The sequence below is a fragment of the Ailuropoda melanoleuca genome, chromosome X (assembly GCF_002007445.2).
Source record: "Ailuropoda melanoleuca isolate Jingjing chromosome X, ASM200744v2, whole genome shotgun sequence".
NCBI classification, from domain to species: Eukaryota; Metazoa; Chordata; class Mammalia; order Carnivora; family Ursidae; genus Ailuropoda; species Ailuropoda melanoleuca.
Window position 1 is genome coordinate 76436366 of NC_048238.1, and position 22363 is coordinate 76458728.

Consider the following 22363-nt stretch of genomic DNA (forward strand, 5'->3'; position numbering starts at 1 on the left):
CTGTTACTTGAAAGCCCGATCAACAAGCCAAGAACCTTGGATATGCTCAAACATGAAAAGGACTCATCTGGCTAAAAGCATCAACGAGCATAAAACATGTGCTGGCTAAGTCAAGTGGGCTCCACGCGAGCCTTGGACCATTTGGATCCACAATTACCTCCACAGTCCTGACGCTTAAAACTAAATCTGCCCCTGATCACATCCTGGCCAATAAAACCAATTACCTCCTCAGGTTCATTGTGTCTTAGCAAATGCCACAGTTAGCCCCAGTCTTCCCCATTAACCAAATGTTGGGTTTCCTTTGTAAACAGTATGGCCCTAGCTCACTCCACTGATTTTCAGTGGGTTCACCTTGAATTGTCATATACATGCGTGTATATATGTATATCAGGAAGTCAAGGAATCGAAAGTGGTTTGACATGTCTTTGTTGATATCATTTGGCAAAATATGCTTTGCAATTAACAAAGCAGCCAGTCACTGGTCATTCACATAAGACTGACCTGCCAGGCTCAATATGCCAGTTCCATTGAACTGAATAAAAGGACTCTGTTCCTAATGAGAGGAGCTCAGGATATTTGGCACACCCTCTAACCTTTAGAGGCTGGCATCATAGAAGACACACATGCTCTTTCACAAAACAGCCCCTGGTACCACGGACAGAAACAAACACTGCATTGCACAGCCCATGGGTCTGACCCAGAGTCTGGAGTTTCTTATATTCTTGGGAGGAAACAGCCATACGTGGTATTTCTCCTAAAAGCTCCAAAGCCACAATGCAACACATTCCACTCTTTCCCTTAAAGCCCCACAGAACCTTCTGCCCACCCCCAACTCAGCCTTCTGAAGACGCTGACTCTTCCTTCTCCCAGTGAAAACAATTTCACCATACAAGAGGAAAATATTCCAAACTTGGGCCTACTCCAAGTTTATCCTCTTGAATAATTCTCACTGGGGCAAGAAAAATTAAGATTTTAATCATAAAGGCTGATGACAATTTGTACACATCCTAATGAATCACTTCCCCCCAATTGCAATTCTACCAAAAATAAAAAAGTAGACTACATATTGTCCAGATCTGCCCATCAAATCCTCAGAGTTGTGAATTCACATCACCTCAACCCACCCACCAATTTCAGAAGTCTGAAGTTTGGAAGGTGTCCATCTGATTAACAATGAACACTTAACAATTGTTAGCACTTAACACTTCAGAATCTTGCCAAATAATACATTTAAAAAATAGCATTGTTGCAAATCACTTTTTGGGCTCGATAATTTACTTATGTCAACCTCACCAACCACAAACACGCAAAATTTTTTCCTGTTTATAAAAATAATACATGCATATTACTGCAAAAAAAAAGTCTTTAGAAAAGTATAAAGAGGAAAATAAAGATGGCCTGCCACCCCAGGACCTCCTAGAAACAAATCGTGCCTTACTGCCTTAAAAAATAATCTGAGCCAACTAGGACAATATGAAGGACTATGCTGTTGGGTTGTTTTTAATCCATTATTTGACCGGTGACTACAGCTGTCCTTGCTTTCAAATCTCCTTTGAGTGAGATGCTTCCAGAAACAGAAGGACTACTAGAAAAATAACTCAAAAAGGGTAACTGAGTGCAAAGCCACCACTTGGGCACAAGACCTTTTAATATAGTCTACTCTAAAAACTCTGCTTCATCGTCCACATCAGCAGAAGTTATTTTTTCTATTGTTATTTTGTGAAAATGACTGCAAAGGGCCTCCTTGACCAAAATGCATATATACTGCTCTTCTCTCAAATTCCTGCAAATGAGTCACCTTTAGCTTTAGAAATTATTTCAGTCTCCACGGGCCAATTCTTGGCGTTTGCAGAGCCTACCAAAGGGCCAATTAGTGCCAATTTTGATTCATGTAGGAGACTCAGACATCTTGTCTATCAGGAACACAAGCTTGCCAATTTATTTCACAAAGGCCACCAGACAACAATCTGATAACATTTACTTAATTAATAGCAGACACACAGCTCTACAATACCTGAACAGGCTAATAATCACCCCCGTGAACTTTTAAAGAATGAGTTAAGATTTTAAATAAAGCGTGGCTATTGACGAGGCACTTTGAGAAGCTCTGAAGCCAAACATGTTTGTGTATCGTGTGCAAGGAAAGAGACTGTTCTCAGCTGAGGTTTTGCAGAGAACAAGTGACAGCTCAGTGTGCAATTAAGGAAAAGAAAAACTTAATTCTCTGTAATGATTAATTATAATGAGCATTCCTTAAAAACTGAACATCCTGAAGCTTTCCAAGGAAAAGTTCAGGCAACACAGGTGACCTTTAAATAAAAAGCCTGCTTTGCATCAAAAGTTAGAAAAATGCATTCCTACCATTTTTTAAGGAGATGAGGAAGGGAGTGAATTTACACACAAAGAAACTCAAGTTAGGAGATGCTCTTAAAACCTAGACACGGGAATCAGTTTGCTTTTCAAAGGCTGGGGGGAGAGAAACACCTCTTGGCCAATGTATTCAAGGTGAAATAATGTTGTTTGTCTGATAAGAAACAGAAGAATCTTATACAGGTGAAACTATACATGGAGTATCTAGCTCAATGTAGTTTTACCCCACCTACAAAAGATTTGTTCCTAAAAGATTACATATGTGTTGCATTTATGTAAATGGATTAATTTCGAAGTCACCAGGAAGGCAGTAAAGAAACCCTAGAGCAAGTCCTTCTGCAAAGCAAACTATCTTTGTCAAGTGAACAGTCACTCCCTAATTGCTTAATTTAGATTTATACATGTAACGCTGACTTAAACCAGGGGATGATGCAGTAATAAAACAAGGCATTTGCTGTTTAGGATATTTTGTCCTGCTGAAGAGAATTCTTTGGTGGAAAGGGAATCTGGGATGTCCAATTTCAAAAACTGGACTCTCTTTCACCTTAGTTGCCACCTTGCCATTTTAAAAGTTAGGGACCTCTTATGACTTCTCAGTGGCTAGTGGTGATTCGTTCTCTGGAAGTAAAATGAAACAGAAGCCATTTTAAAAAGGGGGAGTCACAGCATCACACTGCGTCAGCCTCCAGAGAGACCATGGGTATTATTTAGTCCAACTTCTCCAGCGTCCTGGGGAGGAAAAGGGATTCAGGAAAGAGCAGACTATAATACGACTACTAGGGAAAGGGCTCGGAGGGTCTGTGGATTTGGGGGAAGAAGCAGGGAAATGCCCACCCCATCAAACAACACGCTAGGAGAAAAGCAGGAATTAATTGGAGGAGGCCAGAGGACGGACTGTGCAAGCCCATTTCACCAACGGTACCAATGGCTAATGGAAATTTCCATGCATTAAATCACCTTCTAGAAGTTACTTTGCTTTGTTCGGCTTGCTTTCTCACTAGGCTTCTAATACACTGAAGTGGTGATTCACAGCAAATTCTTACTAGATGGTCAGGAAGCTTGAAGTACTCCTTTCCCCCAATGTTCCATGGCACTTGAAAATATGTTTCTAAGTAGAGCATCAGGACAAAGACTAAATTATTCTAACGATAGTGACATCTTAGACAAAAATCTCAAGGTCTTTGAGAAAATACTGTGAAAAGTATTTTCCTAGATAAACAAAGCCTCCCCCACCCTGTATATGTATTTTTTCAAAGGTCGGAATCCTTTTTTTAAGATTTTATTTACTGGAGAGAGAGAGAGTGAAAGCAAAAGAGAGCACGAGAGAGCATGAGTGGTGGGGAGTGGTAGAGGGAGAGGGAGAAGCAGACTCCCAGGGGAGCCTGATGCAGGGCTTGATCCCAGGACCCTGGGATCATGACCTGAGCCAAAAGCAGCCACTTAAGCCACAAAGCCACCCAGGCACCCCAAAGGTGGGAATCTTAAGTTAGAAGAGAAGCAAACCATGGTGTATATCATAGGGAAAAATCATGAAGGGGGGTGGACAGAACATATAGAATGAGAAGTCATTTCACTGGGTGAGTCATGCTAAACATCTGTGTCTGAATGGTAACTCTGTTTTCAGTGGTACATTGAGAGGAGCTAGAAAAATGTAAACCTTGAAGGGGCGAGAAGGAGATCATGACCTTCTAAAATATATGAGAGATAATGACGGTAGCCAATTTACTCATCTCATCTGTTTACGCTTGTGAAGGTTGTTACAAAAGCACACTACTATTAACTGCAACTGAACACGTCAGAAATGGAGCCATGCTCACTCAAGAGGTGTGTGCTTTTTAAAGTGAAGTGCAGCACCCTGAGTCCTGGGAGTCTAACACGCTCACAGACAATGACAGACACTTGGGTTCTTCAGGGACAGAGTGAGACTAGGGCCTTGGGATCTAGCTCTATAGTCCAGGGATAGGTTTTTGACATCATACAAGAACCATGCTGGCCAGCCCCATCCAGCATGGGTTGATTTCATGTAAGTGTTGGGTGCTAAAAAGGAACAGTCCATCTTAGGGCCATGATGCGTTCCCCAAGTGACAGCTGTATACGCAGTTGAGATAGCAGTGATCCAGGGAGCTAGATAGAACTAAAAGTGCCTTATGGTTTGTGAAAATGTTACTGATCTATTGAAACATGATCTAATGGTCTACTTTAGAATACAGAAAATATTTCTTTCTCATGCCCAACGACAGTTTAGAAAATACTTTGTCTTCCCGTCAGCAAACTGCCCCATAAGCATCCCCATGCAAGGTCACTGGTTGTATACTGGCTATATACAAGTTCTTGGACAAGCAAAAAGCTTACTCATTTATATCATCTTGCAAATGAGCAGCTAAGAGGTAACACACCTGGAGTCACCCCTCAAGTCAAACTCTGGCTGTTGTAATGTCTTTGGTTTTATATCCTTTCAGATCTTGAAAAACAAACATGGCTCCCAAATCGTGTGACTACACTAGTTCTAGCCTATAGATATTTTCGAGGACTCCACCAGACTGCATGAACTTTTCTTTCTTTCTGAAGCACCGTGTCTATCCATCATCCTGTCATATGGAATTAAGAGAATGCTGTCAATTGAAGAACACACAACCACGGTCATAAGTTTTCGTGTTCAAACACAAGGCAGATCACTTCAGATGTCACTCCAGGGGTGCAATTTTCCTCATCTAACAGCCATTTTAGCCTTGCAGGTAGATATCTCAATTTATCAGTCAACGAATTTTTTCTCCCCCAAATCATTCAACTCTTCATCTTTCTCAAACCTACCAGGGCAAGAAGTAGATCATGATGGGGGCAACAAGAAGCAATTCTTAGAAGGGTGGAGTTGGTGTTCCAATTTGTCTGCATGGTCTTTGTGGATGGTTTTGCTGTTTTTAATCACTACCCAGACTCCTTGACAGGCTACCCATAGACACTCATCTTACATGTTATGATTCTTATGTTGCGGAAATATAACATGGAGGCACTACTGATCATTCTGTCAATTCAACCTTGAATTGAAACCAATTATATCCACGTGTGAAACCATTTATCAGACATTCCTCGCGTTATCAAAGGGAAGCAGTCTAGCCTCTACAACAAAGTCTGATTGCTGTAAATCTTACCTTCCTATTAACTTCCACTATACAAATAGAGACATGTTACCAAAAGAGAGGTCCCAGACAGGCTCAGTTAGAAACCTTGGGGAAAAGAGAAAGACAGTAGCCAGCCCTGGGGCGGTTCACTTGTTTCCTGATCATTCAAAAATTAGGTGGCTATGACCACTGGTCACGTCCCTCATCTTCATGACCACAGGGAGGTCTCTCTTGTTACCAAAGTGACTCACCCTTATGCTTTGGGACCTCTAGACTTTGCCCTCTTCTGCTTTGATCTGGGCATTTTCATCCCTTTAATTAGGAATTCTATTGCAGTAACATGCTTCACCAGTGGGGGTCAACTCTCAAACTGTACTACTACCAGAAAAGCCCTAGGTGAGAGGCTTCTGTTTATATTAAACATACTCGTTACTGATCTCTACCTTAAAAATTCTCTATTAAAATTCTGTCATCATCTCCTGTTTCCCCCTGTGGCATCAACATATACAGCGCTGTGCATTTCAGGTTAAATTTAGATATTTATGGTGAATAGGATATTTCATTCTTGGAAGAAAAGTTGTACCTATTTGACAGTCTGAAATTTCTCAAAGTGAATTGTATCCTTTCATAAGATAGACTGGACCCCCTCATAAAGGAAATTTGCAATATGAAACATTAACTTATAATATTAAAATAAACCATAAACAAAGACTTTCCCACAATCCTTTTTAATAATGACTGTATATTCAATATGATCTCCATTACATGAACAAATAGGCATATTTATTGATACAAAGACAGAAAAATAATTTAAAGGAATATTCCAAAATGTTAACAGCAATTATCTCAGAATGGTGTAATTACAAATGGCTTGCCTTTCTTTATATTTTATTGAACTTTCAAAGTTTTCTTCTTCAATAAATGAGAATTACTATACTATTATGGACAGGTTTCAATATATATGCAGATGCATAGATGCCTTTTTATTGTAGTAAAATACACATCATGTAAAATTTACCATTTTAACCCTTTGATAGTGTACAATTCAGTGGCATCAAGTACATTCACAGTGTCATAAAATATCCAGTTCCATAATTGTTTCATCACCCCGAATGGAAACCCTGGACCCGTTAAAAGCCGTCACTTCTCAGTCAGCCCCTCCCCCAACCCCCGGCCACCACTACACACTATCTCTGTGGATGCACTCATTCTGCATGTTTCGTATAAACAGAATCATACAGTGTGTGGCCTTTTGTGCTTGGCTTCTTTCACTTAGCATAATGTTTTCAAGGTTCATCCATGTCACTACTTCATTTCTTTCTAGGGCTGATTAATATTCCATTGTACGGATATTCCAAATTCGGTTTATCTATTTATCTGTTAATGGGTACTGGGTTGTGTCTACCTTTGGGCTATTATGAATAGTGCTGCTATAAACATTTGTGTACAGGTTTTTGTTTCAATATCTGTTTTCATTTCTTTGGGGTATATCCCTATGAGTGGAAAGGCCTTGATATATACTTTAAAAAAATGTTTTTAATTCTATTTTGGCATTCTGTGTTTCAAGTACCCAGTGCTTTTTCAGAATTATTTAAGGATGACCCTTATGACATCATCCCCGCGATAATACCATTCTGTTTGTAATCACTGACTATGATATATATTTTTTTAAGCCCAAATCACACTCTTGTACTTAAAAAAATGCGATTTTCACTCTTACTCTTTCAGGACAAATTTCTCTTATGCTAAATACTTCCAACTATGACGAACTAACTGAAAAGGACAGTCTTTCCCTCTTAGTATAGCCATTCTAGCAGGACCTAAAATTCACTTTCAAATACTTATATGTTAAAAGCACAAAAATATGTTTATTTTTGTTGTTGTTACTTTAACCAGAAAGCATCACTAAATAGACACCAATATCTAAGCCTCAAGGAATGTATTAAATATCCAATATATAAGGCATGAGGGTTCATTTTAGCTGTAGACAGTGCTTGAAGTGGGCTAAAGAAGATGATGGTGGTGTACTCTGTGCTTGCCCATATTCATTGAACTACTATTGGATCCTCCCGTTTTTCCTTCCCTCCAAATACACGCACGCATATTTATGAAATATACATTCAAGTACATGCCACACATACTCACACCTGCGCATGTGGAAACCCACCCCCACCACAACTGTACTTCCAACTCAGTGGTGGCAGGCAAGAGTAGGCGTGTTTTTGTAGCTCGTTCATCCCTAGATTTCAGGCTTTACCCCTGTTATCGCTCCCCCACCACACACACGCAGGACACTCTGCAATTCAGAAAGCAGAAATAAAATTCTAGATACAGAAAAGGAAGCAGTAGCCTCAAAACATTAAAAAACCACCCAAATTTTGTAATTTGTTAATAGGTAAGGGATATAATTTGGGATCATTTAAAAATAAAGTACTGAGGAATGTTTCTATGCTGTGGGTAGACTTCTCTTTAAGAAAAATCATCGAACTTTACATCAGAAACCAGGGATGTACTGTATGGTGATTAACATAATATAATAAAAAAACATTTAAAAAAAAAGAAAAATTCAAATAGGAACAATGAACTTATAGAAAACAATCAGGAAATTTTTATTCTGTGAAAGGTTGTAGACAATCCAACTTTCATAGGTTCAATGCTATCGATTAATTTTATCTTTCCCATTACAAAACATCCCCGAATGCTATCAGATTCTGATAATACTCCGAAAAGCCTGATGTACTACAAAACTCAGAAGGAACTCTTTTATCGTACTCTCTGCAGAATGTTTTTTTTTTAAGCTCTGGCCTAACAACAATAATTTATATCATAGGGATTTTTTTCAATGAAGGTTAAGAAATTTAGAAATGTCTTATTCTGTATGTGGAAAACTGAATGGCAGTGGAATAAGTTGTCCAAAGTCTCACAAGGAATCAGAGCAAATCCCAAACTACAATTCAAGTCCGATTAATTATCAAGACACTGATTTATCTGTCCACAAGGCAGAATATCTCAGTTACCATGAGAGGTGGTCATTCTAAAAAGTCAGTAGAATTAAAACATGCTATACCATAAAGATCTCGTCGTGTCATTTATGAGTGTTTATGTGAGAGAATGCTAAGTGCATCGCTGGATTCCCATTGTTTCATTCTTGTTGTACTTATTTCTTTATGCTTGGTGTATACTTCTTTTCTCTGCCATTAGACTGAAAGATGCTTTATGGTGGAGACCAAATCTTAGGACTATTGTATATGGAGCACAGTGCCTTGAATACAGGAGGCATTCAATAATGTGTGCATGATTGTGGGTGAAATTTCATAGACATCCATTCAACCATCTCCTCACAACGAGCAAAACAAATTATGGTGAGAACCTCTGACCTTCCTTAAAAACCCAACCCCACACACTAAAGAATAAAAAATGATCAATCTAGGCTACTTCAATCATGGCAATGCTCAGAGATCACCGAGATATAACCTTAATATTATTTGTTAGCGTGTTTAAGTGCATAAAGTAAGGTAGCCAAGAATGAATTAACATGATTTAACTGTAGTTAACCGACACCCTGTTCTGTTTCCACATGCTGATTTCCCCAACTGGTGTGTTATCCTCACTCTTTGGCTCCTTGCTTCCGAGAAGTTTCCTCTGACCACCTAACTGCTAGGTGGCGGTTACACCAAAGTACATCAGAATGGAAATTAGAGGAAAAATAAATTCCAATCAGCCCTTCTTGCTACTTATTAACAGCTTTTATGAGGTGCTGTGGTAAAGTAATTGGACAAAAATAAACAGCAAATTCAGTTTGGGGATTAAAACGACACATGGCGCTTTGCCTTAAAAAAAAAACTCCTTCACTGATATCTCATTGATTTATTTATCCACCTTACTCTCCACCTCCACTACAATAGAGAATGGGCCTACTTTTTAACATTTACTCAGGAGTTACCTTCATTTTTCTTTCAAAAATTTCTATAGTCTTACCTCCCAGTCCAAATAATCACAGACATCTTCAAAGTTAGTGAGCAGAGACACTGAGCAGAACAGCCGTGGCAACTCGTCCCTTGTCATTGGGGGAAAACGGCTATCTTTAAGGGCACTGTTGAAAACAAAGCAAATATTAAAGCAACCACTAGATATGAAAGAGTCCTAATTTCAAATGCAGACAAGTCATTTGAAAAAGGTAAGAGATTAAAAAAAAATCAGTAAGGTGCCAAAGGTGCCGGTAATCTTCAAATGTATTCAAAGGCCCCAAAGATTTTCGAAGTCATTTTTTTTCATTCAATAGACTGTTTATTAGCCAGTCCTGTGACCAACTGTAAAGAGTAAATGATCAATTACATTTCCTGTACAGTCATTTCCTGGTCCTCTTCCCTGTTACTTATAGAATCTGAGAATATTTTTTACTTTACTTTTGAGAAGAATAAAAGCCAGACTACTGAAAATTTGTGGGAAGACTTCTAGATCTAGGGCTAATGGGAAAAAAATGTATATAGTTAAAAAAAAAAGTTCATATTAGGTTGGCCATTTACCACAGAACAGCACTCAGAGTTCAAAAAAGATCAAAATTTCATTTTCTTCAAGCAAAGGAAATCAAAGAAAATTAAAATAATCATGCAAATTACAGACTAAAAATACAAGGATTTTAGGCCCCCTATAAAGGATAATTCAAGATATGACTCAAAAATCGTGAAAGTACAGGAAATTGGGCTAATCTAGGAAATAAAAGTATGATTAGGAGACCATTAATCACATCAATGGATTTCTGAGTACATCAACTCTGATTGGATCCTGTAATCAAGGGTAATATACTACAGTGCCAAATTCTAGAAAAACCCTTACTATAAAGGACAAAGATGGTGGAATACCATAATTCTTCCTGCAATAGAAGAACAGACAGAAAATATGCAGACACACACACACGCACACACACAAAGGCACTGTTTCTTGTACTTTTCAAAGAAACCACTTCCTGGTCAAGAAAAACAAACATACCTCTGATTACACTTTATACTAATGGCATTGCTGGCATTTGTGCCATCGATCTTCAAATTCAAATGTCCTATACAGCAGCCAGGCTTAGAAAATGTTTTCATAGATTAATCCTTAGAAGTTACAAACTTAGAGCCTACAAACTGCCTGGGTTATAACAAAGTTTCATGGACTTTAGAAATCATTTAATTCCTTTTTCAGTGACTTCCTCATGGCTGGAGTTTCTTTTCTTTTTTTTCATTTTTCCATCTCTTCCTTTGCATTCTTTTTTTTCATTTTTCCATCTCTTCCTTTGCATTCTGAAACTCACTTATTGTACTGGACAAATATAACCACTATGTTTGTGAGTGTTTTCAATGCATTTGGGTGCTCGTTCTACCCTACTACACAAAGGAAAATGCTTATAGAAAGATATGTTCTATATAAAGTACAGATTTTTTTTCCCATTTAAGGAGCCAAGATTAACCAAGAAAATCAGGACATCTGTGATAATTTATACTTTGAGAACAGCATTACACTACTTTATAATTTAACAACATAAATTTTCCTAAAGTTTGGCCTCCTTTATTTTCCCGTTGGCAAATAAAGTTTCAAAAAGCATTTTCAAGTTCTCCTTCAAAGCCAAGATAAAAACATATATGTGTGTGTATAACTAACACCCTCTCTCCTAACAAACACATATACTGAACAGAAGTTCTAAAACATAGAAGAATCTCATGCATAAAAACCAAAAGGCCGATCACACTTTCCATCTTCTTGCTAAAAAGAAAAAAGGGAGGGGGGGAAGCCTTATATATTGAAATAATGTAAAATGTGATTTCCTTAGGATTATAGATTTTTTTATTATGGTAAAATATACATAACATAAAATTTACTGTTTTAACTATATTTAAGTGTACAGTTCTGTGTGATTAAGTATGTTCACGTTACACAACCATCACCAGCATCCATCTCCAGAACTTTTACCATCTTGCCCAACTGAAACACAGCGTCCATTCAATACTAACTCCCCACTCTTCCTTCCTTCCAGCCCCTGGCAAAAAATGTAACTCACATACACTTTTCCAATTTCAAGTAATTAGAATAATATAGTTGCTAACGTTTTTGCTACATAACAGCTTATGGAGATAGAATTCACAAACCAATAAAATTCACCCACTAATATATCCAATTGAACAGTTTTTAGTATATTCACAGTATTATAAAACCATCGCCACTATCCAATTTGAAAACATTTTGTCACACCAAAAAGAAGCCCCATACCCATTAGCAGCAGGACTCCATTCTTCCTTCCCCCCAGCTCTCGGCAAGTGTTAATCCACTTTCTGTCTATGGACTTGCCTATTCTGGATATTTCATACAAGTGGAGTCCTACAATATGGGGCCTTCTGTGTCTGGCTTTTTACCATAATGTTTTGGCGGTCTCATCCGTGCTGTAGCATGTATCAATACCTCATTTTTTAACTGCCTAATCATATTTCAATTGTGTGGCTTTATCACATTTTGTGATCTGTTGATCTGTTGAGAAACATTTGGGTTGTTTCCACTTTGGGGCTACTATAAATAATGCTGCTATAAACATGCATGTATGAGTTTTTGGGTGGAGATAGGTTTTCGTTTCTTTTAGGTATAGATACGTAAGAGTGGAATTGCTGGGTCATATGGTAATTCTGTGTTTACCTGTTTCAGGAACTGAAAAACTGTTTCCCACAGTGGCTATACCTTTCATTGCCACCAGCAATGTGTGAGGGTTCCAATTTCCCCATATCCTTACCAACCCTTATTATTGTCTGCCTTTTTATTTAGTGCTAGACCTCTTTTAATGAAGAGATCTGTAAAAATCTCTCTCTAGCTTTTACAAACAGTACACATCCTGAATTGCCATACGGTTAATTTCTCAACACTCTAAGGCAAGTTATTTTGTTTACTTTTTTTCCTAGCAAACCAACGAAAGGTAAGTTTTAGCTTAGTGCAATTCAAACTATTTCAAATCAGTAAGATTCTCAAGTACCTAAAATATAACTCCCATGATATGGAGCTTTGTTGCTTAATCATTCTGGGTTTAAAAAAAAAAAAGAACAATGAGTAAGTGGGAGAATACTAGCATGGCTAATAAGAGAAACTGACAATCATGCCTCACCATACCAGGACCCAAATGTATTAAGTTCAAAACTGAAATAGTGAAGTACATTAGTCATGATGGAAACAGTCTGATTTTACAGAAACAGTCATTCAAACAAGACATTTAATTCTGACATTTTTTTTTTGGTAACTCTAAGTAACTTTTTCATTAAATTCATGAGCATAGAAAAATTCCAAAAGGTAGGAAGCCCTCAGTATTTCTGAATGCAAATTCCTAGGGAAAAGAACTAGCAATGAAAGCCTAGCAAGGATTTAAGAGATTATAAAAAAGACAAAAAAATGCAGCTGGAGATGACCTCAGAGCTGCTAGGCTGGTGTGGATAGCTGGTAAATAAGAGGATTCAGCCTCCCTCACCCCTGCTCTCTTTAGCATATAGAATATGCAGTGTGGAAGCTGAAACTTTAGAGGGGCTATGCCATCCAGAGCTGGGCAGTGACTTGCTTGAGATGACCCAGAAAGTTAGTGACACAGGTGGGGACACAACCCCAATTCTCTGACTCAAGTCCAAAATACTTTCTAGGATCCACACTTTAGTTGCCACTTTTGAATGGATTTGTATTATGTTTTTTAATTTTAAAATTAAATGCTTGCCTCACTTGGCAATTCTGATCTCATTCCTGTAGTGCCTCTGCCTAAAGAAGATAAATAATAATTTAATAGCATTCATTAGTAGCCAAGGGGTAAACAAGTCTAGCTCAACTTCCTGTCTACTGGAAATCTGCAGGAGCAAAAAGGATTTTAAAATATTAATACTGTCCATAGAAGACATTTTATACCAAAGTAGTGTCTGGCAATTTAAATTCTATGCAGCCTAAGAAACTGACAAACAAGGAGATCTTGTAATGCATTCATATGAAGTTCTCTTCATTACAATAGGAAGCCATTTTCTAATGTTTAAATATTGCTGAAGTGCGGGCAGGATGCCTGGGTGGCTCAATTGTTTGAGTGTCCAAGTCTCGATTTCAGCTCGGGTCATGATCTCGGGGCTGTGGGATCGAACCCTGTGTCGGGCTTTGCACTCAAAGGGGAGTCTGCTTGAGATTCTCTCCGTCCCTCTCCCTCTGCCCCTCCCCCCAAATAATATAAATAAATAAGTAAATATTGTTAGGGGGAAAACCCACTTATATACAAAACCAGCCAGCTGCTCCATCACCCATGTGATGGATGGCTAAAGTTTAAACAACAGTCTAATTCACATACCAAATTCAAATATATTCAATTCAAATTGGCACCTCACCAAGAATATATTTTACCTAATTGAGAAGCAGGATTAACATCTGTCAGAGTTAATATCTAATGTTAAATAGCAATTTAATGAAAATGAACATTTAAAAAAGGAATTAAGAGTTTAGCTATCAAAGAATCAAAGTTTGTGACACTGCCTGGAAACTATGAGGGGTAAAAAAAAAAAACAGCCAAAAAGAGACAAAATCTTAGCTATTACAAGGCGCATCATAAACAACAGAGCATGCAACGCAAATGATTTAAGTGAATTGAGCTAGCTAGCCATTTATTCACTCACTCCTTCATTCCTTCACTTTCTAAAACTTTGATGACTTTCATCAGTTAACCAGTGGAAAGTTACCAAACCGAGAAGGGATTCATATTACAGGCCATCGTTTTTCAGGACAAGGAAACAAGACCAAAATTAAAAATCCCTTTTTGGGGGTGCCTTGGTGGCTCAGTCGGTTAAGCGTTCAACTCTTGATTTTGGCTCAGGTCATGATCTCAGGGACCTGAGATCAAGCTCCGTGTCAGGGTCCACGCTCAGTGTAGAGTCTGCTTGAGATTCTCTCTCTCCCTCTCCCTCTGCCCCTCCCCCTGATCGCACTCTCTCTCTAAATCAATCAGCAGATAAAAATCTTTTTTAAAAAATCCCTGTTTGGATAGGTGAAGAAAAGCAAATCAGGCATACGTAGGTCTAAAATTAAAAAATAAAAACAGTGTTTTTCATGAGGGGTTTCAATCATCTGGAAATTCTGCCATTCCTCATCACAGATTCTGGAACAGAATGCACACGTGGCATGTCTGAATTCCAGAAACTTAGAATACTAGAATCCTAAACCCAATTCTGAAAAATTATCCATAACCTCTCCTTCACATTAAGTAGCAATGTTAGCTTCCCATTATGAAAAAAAATAACGGATGGGAAACAGAATGCAAAAAAAGTGACCTTTTATCAAACCTAATGGTAGAGAAAAGCAACAAAGGACACGACTGCATTAGGTTAAGGAAGGAGGAAGGGGACCCTATTTTGGTGAGTAAGGGCAGTGATCCGAAAGGAAATTTTCAGTTGTAAGCCATAGGTAAAGTGTTCCCTAAATGGGGGATGTTTTTCCCCTTTAGAGTAATGAATACAACCTACTTAGTGCTCGATGCCTATAAATATTAAAACTTATTGATTTAATATACATTTCAAAATGTGATATGCTGGGTAATTGATGGGGATTGGAGGAAAGAACTAAGGGATGGAACAAAAGGAAAGAAAGGAGAGACAGAAAAAGAGAAAGGGCATATATACAAAGACATACATATACAAAGATGGAGAGGAAGAGGAAACAAGAAATGAGAAAAGGAAGTGGGAGGGAAAAAAAAGGAAAAAAATAGAGACACACACACAAAAGGACAAAAAGAGAAAGCAAGGAAGGGTGGAAGGTAGGTGGGAGGGCGAGCCAAAGTGCAGTAGGACCCCGCAGGTTTTCAGATGTGTTATTTGGCTCCTATCCTATAGGATTCACTTAGGCTTTAGAGTGTTATTGTCTGCTGCCCTCTGATTAGCTTAAACTTCTTGAATTGCTCTAATCTCACATTCTTAAAAGCCTTTGCCCCTGTGAGACCTACAGCTGCCCACCAGGGAGAAAAAATACCCTCTGGGCTGCATGCTGTGATGACCGCAGCAATACTGTCAAGAATCTGCGCCTTCACCCCAAGTTCTCACCTCGCCTTTAAATTGGGAGAATGGGTTGTGGGTCTCATTTAGTGGAGCACAATTAAAACTGGAAAATACAAGATACATAAAGAAACAGATGGCTACATGTTTAGTGTAGATGGCAGGTGTTCCTCATTTCCCTCCATATAATGTCCACAATTACACTCTGTCTGCAGAGTTTCTGGATTTACTCTATCTTGTTTTTAGAAATGAACTACTAGGAACAGTTTTTGTTTTAATTATTTTTCAGATGAAAATCTATTGAGTACAATGAACACAATTTAATTTTCTCTTTATGACCCAGGTTCATCTTTTTTTTAATTGAGGTACAGTAGACATACAATATTATATTAGTTTCAGGTGTATGACATAGTGATTTGACATTTGTATATACTGCAAAACGATCACCATAGTCAATCTAGTTACCATCTGTCACCATACAAAGTTACTACAATATTATTTACTATATTCCCCATGCTGTACATTACATCCAATGACTCATTTTATAACTGGAAGTTTGTACTTCTTGATCCCCTTCACCCATTTCACCCCTGCTCAATTCCCCAATCCCCTCTGGCAACCACTAATCTGTTATCTATGATTCTGTTCATTTTCATTTTGTTTGTTAGATTCCACATAAATGAAATCATATGGTATTTGTATTTCTCTATCATAACATAATACCCTTAAGGTTCATTCATGTTGCACAAATGGCAAGATTTCATTCATTTTAAGATTTTGTTCTTTTTTATGGCTGAGTAGTAGTCCAATGTGTGTGTGTGTGTGTGTGTGTGTGTGTGTGTGTGTGTGTGTATGACACATCTTCTTAATTTATTCATCCACTGATACTTAGGTTGTTTCCCTATCTTGGCTATTATAAATAATGCTGGAATGAACATAGGGTTGCATATATCTTTTTGAATTAGTGCTTCCATTTCTACCCAGTAGAATTGCTGGATCACATGGTAATTCTATTTTTAATTTTTTGAGGAACCTCCATACTGTTTTCCACAGTGGCTGTACCAATGTACATTCCCACCAACAGTGCATGAAGCTTCCTTTTTCTCCACATCCTCGCCAACACGTGTTATTTCTTGTTTTTTTATAACAGCCATTCTGATAGGTGTAAGGTGATATCTCATTATAGTTGTGACTTGCATCCCCCTGATGATTAGTGATGGAGAGCATCTTTTCATGTGTCTTCTGGTCACATGTATGCCTTCTTTAGAAAAATGTCTATTTATATCCTCTGCTCATCACTTAAAAGGACTTTTGTTGTTATTGAGTTGTATTGAGTTCTTTATATATTTTGGGTATTAAACCCTTATCCGATATATGATTTGCAAATTTTTTTCCCATTCAGTAGGTTGCCTGTTGTTTTGTTGATGGTTTCCTTTGCTGTGCAGGAGCTTTTGATGTAGTCCCATTTGTTTATTTTTCCTTTTGTTTCCCTTGCCTTTGGAGACAGATTCCCCCCTCCCCAAAATCACTAAGACTGATGTTAAGGAGCTTACCACCTATGTTTTCTTCTAGCAGTTTTATGGTTTCAGGTCTTATATTCATGTCTTTAATCCATTTTGAGTTAATTTTTGTGTATGGTATAAGATACTGGCCCAGCTTCATACTTATGCATGTAGCTGTCCAGTTTTCCCAACACCATTTATTGAAGATGCTGTCCTTTCCCCATTGTATATTCTGTCTCCTTTGTTGTAGTTTACCATACATGCACGAGTTTACTTCTGGGCTCTCTATTCTGTTCCACTGATCTATGTGTCTTTTTATTCCAATTCCATACTGTTTTAATTACTACAGCTCTGTGGTACAGTTTGAAATATGGGAGTGTGATACCTCTGGCTTTTTCTTTCTCAGAACTGTTTTGGCTACTCAGGGTTTTTTTTTTTTTTTGTAGTTTCATATAAACTTTAGAATTATTCTAGTTCTGTGAAAAATGCCATTGGAAGTTTGATCAGAATTGCACTGAATCTATAGATTGCTTTGGGTTGTGTGGGCATTTTAACAACATTAAATCTTCCAATCCATGAGCATGGAATATCTTTCCCCTTCTTTGTGTCTTTTTCAATTTCTTTCATTAATGTTTTACAGTTTTCAGTGTGCACAGGTCTGTCACTTCCTTGGTTAAATTTATTCCTAGGTATTTTATTCTTTGTGATATGACCATAAATGGAATTGCTTTCTTGATTTCTCTTTCTGATAGTTCATTATGAGTATACAGAAATGCAACAGATTTGTGTATATTAATTTTGTATTCTGCCACCTCGCTGAGTTCATTTATTAGTTCGAACAGTTTTTGTTGTGCAATCTTTTGGGTTTTCTATATATAGCATCATGTGATCTACATAGAGTGACAGCTTTACTTACTCCTTTCCAGTTTGTGTGCTTTTTATTTCTTTCTCTTGCCTAATTGCTGTGGATAGGACTTCTAATACTATTTTGATAAAAATGGGTAGAGTAGGCATCCTTGCCTTGTTCCTGGTCTTAGAAGAAAAACTTTTGGCTTTTTACCATTGAGAATTAGATTAGCTGAGGGTTTGTCATATATGGACTTTATTATGTTGAAGGTATGCTTCCTCTATACCCGTTTTGTTAAGAGGTTTTATCATAAATGGACGTTGAACTTTGTCAAATGTTTTTTCTGCATCTTTTGAGATGATCATGATTTTAGTCTTTCACTCTGTTAATGTGGTGTATTACACTGATTGATTTGTAGATGTTGAATTGGAATAAACTCCACTTGATTATGGTATAGGATTCTTTCAATGTACTGCTGAATTCAGTTTGCTAATACTTTGTTGAGGATTTTTACACCTATGTTCATCAGGGATATTAGCCTGTAATTCTTTTTTGGTGTCCTTGTCTGGTTTTGTTATCAGGGTAATCCTGCCCTCATAAGATGAACTTGGAAGCTTTCCCTCTTCTTCAATTTTTGGAAGAGTTTGAGAAGGATAGGTATTAAATATTCTTTGAATGTTCGTTAGAATTCACCAGTGAAGCTGCCTAGTCCTATACATTATTTGTTGGGAGGTTTTTGATTACTGATTTGATCTTAGCAATAACCTAGGAATCAGTCTATTCAGATTTCCTATTTTTTTTTTCATGACTCTGTCCTGGAAGATTGTAAGTTTCTAGGAATTTATCCATTTCTTCTAGGTCGCCCAACTTATTAGTGTATACTTGTTCATAGCAGTCTCTCATGATCCTTTGTGGTTCTGTTGTATCAGTGTAACTTCTCTTTTACTTCTGATTTTATTTATTTGAGCCCTTTTTTTTTTGCTTGGTGAGTCCCGCTAAGTTTGTCCATTTTGTTTGTTTGTTTGTTTTTTTCGAAGAAGCATGTCTTAGTTTCACTGACCTTTTCTAGAGTCTCTTTATTATTTCTTTCCTTCTACTAACTTTGGGCTTCATTTGTTTTTCTAGTTCCTCCAGGTATAAAGTTAAATTATTTATTTGAGATTTCTCTTACTTTTTGAGGTAGGCCTGTATGGCCATAAACTTCCCTCTTAGAACTGCTTTTGCTGCATCTTATAGATTTTGTTATGTTGCAATTTCTATTTTCATAGAATGATCAAGACCTTGTATCCTGGAGTCAGATATACTTGCATGTGGATCCTGGCTCCATTGCTTACTAGCTGTGTGACATCTGGGCAAGTCTTTTAACCTATATGAGCCTCAACTTCCTCTTCTATAAGATGGGGATGATAATAGTACAGAGCTACTGTAACAAGTAAATAAAATAATAATACCTGCATAAGTGCCTTGCATACACTAGGTGCTCAGTAAGTAGTGGCTGTCAAAGAACTTTCATTGTAAGTTTATGCCCACAGGATTGCCCCCATATCATGGCTTGGGGAAAAGGAAGGGGGCCCCAAGAATAAGAATGACCCTTCAGCCTTGATATGGGAGGATCTAAACAAGTTATCTTCTCTAGGAATTAAATGCGGCCATCTCAAGGGATAATGATTACTTTTCCAGGTATGGTCTTTTTGAGAAGCCTTAATTTCATTTTCAAAATATATTAAGTTCCTGCTATATGCTTTTTATCATGTGAAGAGCCATGGGGATATAAGAATAGATTACAAAATAATATATGGGTATATGTAAAAGACTTATTAAAATTACATACAATAGGAATGCTGAAAGGACTGGTCAGACAAGGTTCATTTCTTTTCTGGAAGGATCTGTTTTACCCTCTGTGCTACTAGTTTACTGGTTACCAAGTGACCCAGAATTACATGTAATTTATAGGAATGAAATGTACACACATTTTTTTTTAGTTAACCAATCTACCACATCAAATAAGGTGCTTCTTCATCAAGAATTTCTATTATCCTGGGGTGCCTAGGTGGCTCAGTCGTTAAGTGTCTGCCTTTGGCTCAGGTCATGATCGCAGCGTTCTGGGATCGAACCCCACAACAGTCTCCCTGCTCAGCGGGAAGCCTGCTTCTCTCTCTCCCACTCCCCATGCTTGTGTTACCTCTCTTGCTGCCTCTCTGTCAAATAAATACATAAAATCTTTTTAAAAAAGAATTTCTACTATCCTACAGGCATGCATTCATATGTTGCTTTGTGACTCAGTGTTCTAGAACTAGATTTTTAAAATCTCTGGGGAGGGGCGCCTGGGAGGCTCAGTTGGTTAAGCATCTGCCTCCAGCTCAGGTCACGGTCCCGGAGTCCTGGGCTGGAGCCTTGTGTCGGGCTCCCTGCTCAGAAGGAAGTCTGCTTCTCCCTCTTCCTCTGCCCCTCCCCCTGCTCCTTCACTCTCTCTCTCACTCACTCTCTCTCTCACAAATAAATAAATCTTGAAAAAATGTTTAAGAATATCCAGGGCAAGGATTGGTCTTTTACTTCCATAAAAGAAATGTTGACCAAGAAATACAGTCCCCTGAATTGTGATCAATTTATCTTGAATGGATCTAAATATATTGTTATTTATCATACTGGCTATACTACGCCAAAATTCTTAGGAACAAAACAAAACACTTTCTAAGCAGCAGACATAGAAGGAGAAATGAGAAGCTCCATGCTTTCCCATCTAAACCACTGGTATAGAGGTTTTGATCTTGTCAGTAAAAAAAGTCTGATCATGCACCCCCCAATATGTATATTTATTTATAAAGTATATACATTGTACTACTGTTGCTAGCTAACATAGCCAAAGTACAATATATATTTGAGTAAGCTTTGTTGTTAAAGACAGCATGTATAAATACATATTTTCAGTAATGTTCTTGATCATTTATTTGGGGGCTGACATCTTGTCAGGTCTCATTAGATCATTTTCATTTTTACTTTATGACTTGTCCAACCAAATTATAAGGTAGCTTGTAGAAGTGTCAGCTAGCTCCACCATTTTCTTGTCTTTGCCTTGTGCCTGTATTATTACTATTGTCACCAATCCATTGCTCCTGTGCAGGAAATCTTCTTAAGCCACTTGTCCATCCTGCACGGGTTAGTTTATGTAGCTTTAGCTAACCTACGAACAATGGTCAGATGGCTTCAGAAGACTCCTGCAAAGAAACTACCGGTTGAAGATAATACCGAGAACCACAAATCCACTTAACCAGATGCACGTAAACTGAAGTCCACTGCAATATATGCTGAAAGCAAATGAAAGGACTACGCCACGATCAATTTCCATCAAATCACGGATCTCATACATTCCTCAAGATCCCTCATTTAGAATGTGACAGTGAGCTTCAGATATAGACCAAATGAGGGCACCGGGGTCAGTCCACCCATTAAAGATTTGTGGGGTTTAAGTACTTTCTTACATTTTAGATAAAAAAATCATAAATCGAATTTCTAATTTTTTTCTTCTTACCCTGCAATGGATCATCTAGGTGCACCCCTCTTTGGAGACTGCAAATCTATAGCTCCTGATCAAACTCCAGGAGACGGGTTCTAATCTACCTAGATACATGATACTGTAAGCAAAAACGGCTTTAAATGTAAAAGAGCCAATATCTCTGGAGTAGCTATGTGAGCCAAGTACTATACATGTATTACCCTGTTGGAGTCCTCAAAACCACCCATTGTGTAGATAAGGAAACTGAGGTTCCTTGAGTTCAGTGAGATTAAGCACCTTGCCAAAGATCATAAAACTAAGTAACAGGGTTGACATCTGAACTCATCAGGGCTGCCTGCTTCTAGAGCCCCTTCTCCTTTCATGGTACCACTTCTAGAATGTTAGCAAATCAACATAAATGTATGCATACACATTTAATCAGTTTTAAGGAAAAATGTCCCCAGTTAATGCTGCTTCCCCTGGGGTTTCACTGAACGCTTTAGGTTCTAGGTGTGAGCAGGTTCTGAAACTTAGATAAATGGTACCTTTTTTAGTCAAAGTATTAGCTTGTTTTTGTTCTCTTGTGTTCTCCATTTTGATCTTGGTGATTCAGAGCTGCTCCCATTGAAAAAGATGTTTTATCTAAATTTAATAAGCCCTATTAAGTGGGACACGAAGGCTTCCCTTATTCTGAAGCCTTTCCACAACGGGAAATTTCATCTGCTGGAAGTCATAATAACGTTACCAAAGAACTAGTTTTGGACATCTGTAGACTGGCTAGCCTGTTTCTGATTTTTGACTTTGCTTTTCCAACCTGAATGAATAAGTTTTCTCCTGCTCCCCACACGAGAGTCATGCAATTTTTGTCCTCTCCTCTTTCCGTGGTAAGCAAAAATATAAATTAAACCCCAAATTGCAGAACACATGCTGTCACTCTAACTAACGTGCCACATTAGGGTGGTCTGGTCTTACCCTCTGGCTTACTGTCCTTTCTAAAACGAGTGCCAGCCCTA

At 37.9% G+C, this 22363-nt stretch overlaps 1 protein-coding gene across 3 annotated transcripts in view; it reads right to left on the minus strand.

Moving 5' to 3' along the window:
• AMMECR1 (AMMECR nuclear protein 1) overlaps positions 1-22363 on the minus strand; it is a 148313-nt gene that overhangs the window by 51724 nt on the left and 74226 nt on the right. For all 3 annotated transcript variants that reach the window (XM_034648998.1, XM_034648999.1, XM_002924079.4), the window contains one exon: positions 9468-9582. In XM_034648998.1, the coding sequence (XP_034504889.1) occupies positions 9468-9582 (115 nt within the window). The remainder of the gene's footprint in view (positions 1-9467; positions 9583-22363) is intronic.